Source organism: Topomyia yanbarensis, chromosome 2 (genome assembly GCF_030247195.1).
Source record: "Topomyia yanbarensis strain Yona2022 chromosome 2, ASM3024719v1, whole genome shotgun sequence".
NCBI classification, from domain to species: domain Eukaryota; kingdom Metazoa; phylum Arthropoda; class Insecta; order Diptera; family Culicidae; genus Topomyia; species Topomyia yanbarensis.
In genome coordinates this window covers 3,880,543-3,887,440 of record NC_080671.1, presented here as the reverse complement: position 1 = coordinate 3,887,440, position 6,898 = coordinate 3,880,543, and the positions used below count along the sequence as shown (strand labels likewise).

The 6,898-nt window shown below is 41.3% G+C and overlaps 1 protein-coding gene across 3 annotated transcripts; it reads right to left on the bottom strand.

The window, feature by feature from the left end:
* Positions 1–2,246: 2,246 nt before the first annotated feature.
* LOC131679086 (protein aubergine) lies at positions 2,247–6,330 on the bottom strand. Of its 3 annotated transcripts, none has more exons than XM_058959642.1 (6): positions 6,164–6,330; positions 5,264–5,399; positions 4,111–5,207; positions 3,852–4,055; positions 2,847–3,788; positions 2,247–2,782 (listed from the first exon to the last, which is right to left on the bottom strand). In XM_058959642.1, exons 2-6 carry the CDS (start codon positions 5,393–5,395, stop codon positions 2,518–2,520), a joined length of 2,640 nt encoding a protein of 879 aa, XP_058815625.1. In that variant the 5' UTR covers positions 5,396–5,399; positions 6,164–6,330; the 3' UTR covers positions 2,247–2,517. The 3 variants fall into 3 exon arrangements, with proteins under 3 accessions (XP_058815625.1, XP_058815626.1, XP_058815627.1); XM_058959643.1 differs by lacking the exon at positions 6,164–6,330 and adding an exon at positions 5,773–5,909; XM_058959644.1 differs by lacking the exon at positions 6,164–6,330 and adding an exon at positions 5,457–5,574.
* Positions 6,331–6,898: the final 568 nt, after the last annotated feature.

Genomic DNA, 6,898 nt, shown 5'->3' with positions numbered 1-6,898 from the left:
ATGTAAATATTATTTTAAATATTCTTAAACTAAAGATGAAAAGATATTGTATTCTGTGTCACTTAAAAATCAACTTGTTGGTCATCGACAAATACTATAAAATAAAGATAAATTTTCATCATCCCCTCATTTTTTTTATTATCATTATGCTCATCATCACAAAAAGAATCTCTACCTATAAAGAACATATGGAATATTTATCCACTATTCCCCATAAAGTTTGCTCGAACCGAATGTCCGCCTGGTCCGACTCGTACAAACCACACCGACCCGAAAGGGACCATACACAAATTACGTAACGCGTTTAGGATGGGGAGGGGGTACGAGAAGTTGTGACATGTTGTGACATATGGGGGAGGGGGAGTGAGCTAAATCGTTACGTAACACGTTTTTACTAAACAAAAAAAAAGTTCGTCGAAGAATTTGTTTAGTAATAGGGGAGGGTGGAGAGAGAAATTTGTGATAATTTGTTACATGGGGGGAGTCTATTTTGGGCAATTTTTGCGTTACTTAATTTATGAATGGTACCAAAGGGCTGCTTTTTATTTCCGAGAGTCGGTGTGTTTGGTCGGGTTAATTAATCTTAAGAACAAGTCCTGAATAATTAGCTATCTCTTAAGTGCCAGTACTGCACTCCTTTTCTGAACTAGCCTCATACCTAAGCTGACCAATTCTTACGAAAAAATTCGTACAGCATTCTGCAACGAAGCGCGATCGTTCATCACGGTCAGGCCCACAGTCCACATGGTGTACGGATTTTTTTGATAGTTGGTCAGCTTACTAATACCCACAGAATCCACATGTCCCTCACCCAAGCGAATTGATCTATCAACTTGCAAGTAGGAGCACATATCAACAACCAGCCAAGAAGACTTCCGAACCAATGAGTATGGACCTTGCCAGTCGAAGGCCACAGGCCCAGTGCCATCTCGTACAGCTCCTGAAATTAGATGTTTGTTAGTGCTACTTACAGGTTTCATTTCAATGGTAGTAAGTATCTCATAACCTCTTGTAAAACTCGCTTACCACCGCACATCTCTTCCGGCATTTCGACTCCATCGGTTGACTGTATGATAGAAGAGATCTCTTTCATCGAATCCTTAATTTCCGTCGGAAAACGTATATGAGACGCTCAAGGAGTTCTACTGGCTCAAATATCAACTATCTGAAGCGAAAAAGACCACATTAAACATATTCCCTATTTTTATAATCAACAAAGGCTGTCTGCCGATTCTAATGCAGAAACGCTAATGACCATCAAGAATACGTCAGACAACCTTAATTGACCCCCTTCGATACTAGTTTGGTCTTACCAAGCCGTAACGCGGGTGGTGGAGTAAAAATTGCCGAATAGGTGTTGAGGACAGCTTGAAGCATCATCTGATGTTGCTCCAAACATATGTGATATCCAAAACTGACTTGGATAGTTCCATCGAGCCTAGTTTGCATACCTTACATAACCAGACTCACTATTCTCCATTCATCCACACTATGCAGAAGTTCTCTGAGTAGCCCAAAACTTCTCGGAAGTATGCAGAAATTCTCTTGAAACCCACAGAACTTCCACAAAATTTGGCCCATTTTTTTGAAATTTACAAGATCAAACGGAAAAAGATGTTAATGGTATAACTACTTATAGATGTTCGTACTATCGAGTTAAAACGAACGTACTGTGGAGGTGCAATCCATCGTGAAAAATGATTACCAAAGAAAACAAAATTCGTGCATTTAAGGGGTTTTAAAAATCGGATGAAAAATATGAGAAAATCCCATTCCACTACAACATTTTAAAACGGGAAAGATCGGCAATCCAACGATACAAACGGATAAGATTAGCTTACATCTAGATAAATGCCAGCGCAAGGGCCACTGAGTAATACTGTGCAGTATTCTAAGTTGGATTACATTAAATTTTGAGTTAACCCGGTTCTTACCACATTTTGTTGTCAATTTTCGGATATAACTGTTATTTTTCGTTTCGTAGTATACACATTCACCATACCCCAAAACACGAGTAGAACATTTTCTTTCATTAGTTGTCATCATTTATTTATTAAACCATTCGTGAACCATCAATTATCCATCAAAATTGAATATTACATATTATATGTTATGTGATATACGTACTGTAAAATAGTAGTAGAATAATATTTCTTTCTTAGAGATAAAATATGTCACCACCAACGGTCGAGTGCGCGCATTCAGGGGGACTTTCTTTAGGATCGAATAAGAAGCTGTAAGTTATAAAAAAATACTTCATCGTTTTTTTCATTTGTTGTCAAGTACCTTAATAACCGTTTCTAAAATTAACAGCAAATCGGTAAAAAATTAGGAAACATAATTTTCCTTCATTTGGGTACATTTTTTTCACTGTAGAAAATCGGGAACTTAAAAAATAATAACTGCAGTACTTACTAGAACGTAGCGTAACATTATTCGTCAGTGAGTTACGTTTGGGGTTTCTTTTGTGATAAAACTGTCAAATCTCGCGCACTCACCATATTCGTTCAGACAGATTTACAGGAAATACAATTTTTTTTCGAGTAGATTACTCGGCGCCTGGTGCAGAAACTGGGCCACTAAGAAGGATAATTTATGTGCATACTGGCATACCGCCGGTACACGAGTCGTGCCGGACCAGTTATAGTACAAGTGGCACTGCTTGTACGAAAGCATTTGAAGGTGATCAATCTTCAGACCGGATGTGTCGTAGATGACGTTGTATGCTGTCGGTGAAACGGTACCCTGTCGGACCGATTGTGAAACCAGGTAGAAATCGGTTCTGTTAGTGAGTAGAAGAAAAAAAAGTTAGAGAACCATACTGTTTCATAATGGAATAGTATTACCTTTCTGGAAGGGTAACAGTGTCATCGACCACGGTACCAGGTTTTGGATTCTGTCGGTGATCAAAGAAGCGTGTATTGATACGCTTGTTCACAATGAAGAACGTGAGTAAAACGTCCTGATCGACTCCGGCCGATTTATAGATCTGATTTAGCTTGTCGACAATGGATTTGACCTCGTGTTCGTAAATATAGTGAAGCTGTCCTTCACCGACACCATCTCGGTAGAAAATGATTCGTTTGGGTAGTTCCCCAAATTCCTTACGATATTCATTCAATGCTTTAACGGTATTGATGGGCAGGTAGTTTGAGATTTCTTCACCGTGCGTGTGCTGACTTACGGTGGAGAAGAATTTGGGCGTTCCTTTGTTGTCGTGATCCAACGTAGCAACCATCGCCCCAAAAGATTTCGACTTGTCCTTAGCATCGTGACACACGTCGAAACCAATCGTCATCAGACCATTTAACGGAATCTTTACCTTCCATGGTACTCCGCCCAATTTACAGTTCATTTGGATGACTACTTTAGTGGCAACGGACATCAATGTTCGTACGTTGCCTCCCTTAGGTGTGATTGTTTTCTGAACCATGACTTGTGTTGGAATAGCACGATCAACGCAACACTTCTTCTTGATAGCGGTATATCTGTCGGCTTTGTTGTTGGACACCACGCACATAATCATCTGTGGGTCTTTGTTAAGAATATTGTCCAACGTGCGCACGTAAGTACCGGGATTATCGTCTGGAATGGGTACCAGCTCGCAGTTGCTGATCTCGAATCGCATACCTCGAGCAGCCTGAATCATGCAACCAAGGAAATCGTTTGCCTCGCGAGTTGCTCGATTCGGGACAACCAAATACCAACGGAACAAACGGACGGTAGCAAACATAGGATTGTTACGGAAATGTGCAGTCCAATCGGCCTGTTCACCCGCTTGCACACCACTGTTGAAAAATTGTGTACCTTAGTCTACGATTGTTAGAAATATAAACATAAATAGAACATACTTAGCGGTGGTTGAGAAGAAAATCATCTCCTGTGGAAGTAATCGACCGGGAAGTTCGACCAAACGTCTGTCCAGTTCCATTTGCCAGGTTTTGAACACTTCCATGCTCTCTGGAGATGTTTGCAATCGACGGTTGAATGTTTCCAGTCGTTCGATGCGTCTGTCGGGGTTCAACCGAGTGTGATCGGCCATAGCGCGCATCATTCTGAGAAAGGAAAATGATTTACACAATAGATTTAAGAGATTATCCGAAATATTACCTGAAATCAGATCGCATTTGATCAGTCAACCCAGTCATTTGACAAAGCTCAGGAACCAGGGCCATCAGCTCATTACCTCCTGCTCGAAGGTCACGTTTTTTTGCACGGGACAACAGCATAGGCTGATGTGGATCACGAATGCGAATATTGTACTTGGTCTTATAGTATTCCAAAAATGAAGTTTTACCGTTCTTGGTGTCAAATGTGCTTTCCGGAGTCGTTTCGAATGTTACGTCATTGATTGTATAGGTTTTATTGTTGTAACCGGTAAGTACAACAACACCTAGAACGGCACGCTTGAACGAATCCTTGTAGTTGCGATCGTGCTTCTGACAGTCACGAAGAATATCGTAACAAGTTTGCATTCTCATGGTCTTGTGAGCAATTTCACAACACACTAAAATATCTGTCTCGTGTTGACGAATACTGGTAATGTACCCAGGCCAAAGCTCAATTTGATACTCGCGAATGGCAATTTTGGCAGCGGCATCAAACAAATTTCGTCCCACAAGCTGCAAATTTAACCCAGCCATCGCGCGCCGAAGGATCAAGTTCAGCACCTGTATACCAGTTTCGTTGGTCATGTCAACGGTACCCGTATGTACAATTCGTAGTTGGTAGATGTCACCAGTTCGTTCGTGACGTGATTGTAAGGTCAGCTGGTCACTCCTCAGTTTGTTTACCATAAACAATTGAGTACCATCAAATAGGAAGCCGCCGAATATCTTCTTATGCTCATTGACCAATCCCTGCATCAGACGAGAGCTTGCACATTGGGGGGAAAAATCAATGCGATACTGATACAAAGTCCATTCAATGTGTTTCAGTAGTTTGAAATAGTTACTGTGCAGCTGTAAAGCTGTTCCCGTACTACCGTGCTTTGATGGGGCATCAAAAGCACGGGTTCGCAAAGTGTCGCCAATGTTTCGCCGACCACGCATCGCTCCTCGACTGGTGCTTGTGCCTCCACTGTTACTGGTTCCTGTACCGTTTCCATTTCCGTCGCCTCGCGGTGGTTCGCCACGACCTGCACTCGAGTCTCGATGAACCATCGCACGCCCTTCACCAGCTCCCGGCTGGCCCCACGCTGGACGAGGCTAGTTATAAATACGTTCATTAGAATTTTCTAGACGTAACCAAAAAAAACACTTACTCCCTGTCCAGAAATGCCTACGCCACTACCACGAACTGGAGCCTGACCTCTTCCCTCGCGTACTTCGTGCGATACGTTCACGGCTGTATACCCCCGCGCTCGGGCGCGTCCTTGCGTCTGACGATCCGCCATATTTCTGGAACATATTAACAGGTACATCAAATTAAGTTTTTATAACGTTTATAGAACTAACATATTGGTAAATTAGCAAATTTAGGAAGACTACTTTTGTCGAAGGATTATTAGCAAGAAATTCTGCTTTTTTTCGTTTTTGACTGTGCACTACACCGGTGCTACAATCATTCAAACTTGTGTGTAATCAATTTCTTTTTTGCATTAAATCGGTTGAGCATCAGGAAAAACAAAAATGAAAGAAATGCACTAAAATGTGGTGAAACTCTAGCAAAAAATAAAACGTAATAGGTTACACTATTAGTTTTTTCCTTAACCTGACATAAGGTATACAAATATAACCAACAGGGTATCGTAAGCTAGTAAATTATAATTACATTAGTGACAGCTCTTATTTTTCACAGATGTAAAATCAGTTGCTTTGATTGGTTTAAAATGCTTTACATTTATTCAAAATAAACAAAACAAAGCCCCGTTATATTCCAGTATTTGCAATAAACTAAAAAATAAAAACAATCCCAATTGGTAATGTTCTCACTGCTCACTCCTCGCAAAACCGGCTCAGCTCTCACTATTTACGAGCTCTTCTTTTTTCCCATGACAGTGAAAAGACTGTGAAGAAGCAAACGTAAAGAAACCAGCAATGGAGGCAAGAGAACTCAACGCCGGGTCTAAAGCCAAAATAACGCGACTTTTTTCCGAGTGCAATTTTCCCACGAAAAAATGCGATTTCCGCTTTGAGAATGTTATAAAAATGTAGGCACCTACCTGGATTCACTTTTTCAAAAGTTTTTTAGCAAGTTAGCACGTTTTTGACGATTAAAAACCACTTTGCAATAATTTTCACACCGGGCGAAAATGTGCTTGCGTCGTGCACACGCAGTCCGAAGCGCGGAATACGTGATACTTGTTTGAACTGAAAAACGGTAATGAGACAAGGCGATGCTGCGAGCGAGACGCCGGGACTAACGGACACCAACACACTCGCAAGCGCTGCAGAGAGAGCTGCAGCTCAGTGTTTCTGAACGTACAGAATCAGTATGCCATCTCTTTCTAACTTGCGGACGAATGATAATTGTAGGCAAAGGACAGAAGCAATTGTATACCTGCAGCAAAATACAAGTTCTGCTCGTTCTGGCCGTACAGGCTGTACACGCTTGTTCAAAATACTAATATTCTGTTTAATGTACCCATCATTGGCAGGGTTACCAACCAGTATACGAAATTGCAATTTCACTGATGTGGTTTTCGTTTGAAGCGAAACTGATGGCGATTTCGCTTGAACCTGAAACTGAGTCAGGTTCTAACCCCAACTGCTGTCAGTTCATACATTTTGACAGCAGTTGGGGTTAGGAACTGACTCAGTTTCGCTTCAAACGAAAACCACATGAGTCAGTTCCTAACCCCAACTGCTGTCAAAATGTATGAACTGACAGCAGTTGGGGTTAGAACCTGACTCAGTTTCAGGTTCAAGCGAAATCGCCATGAGAAACAAATTTTTAA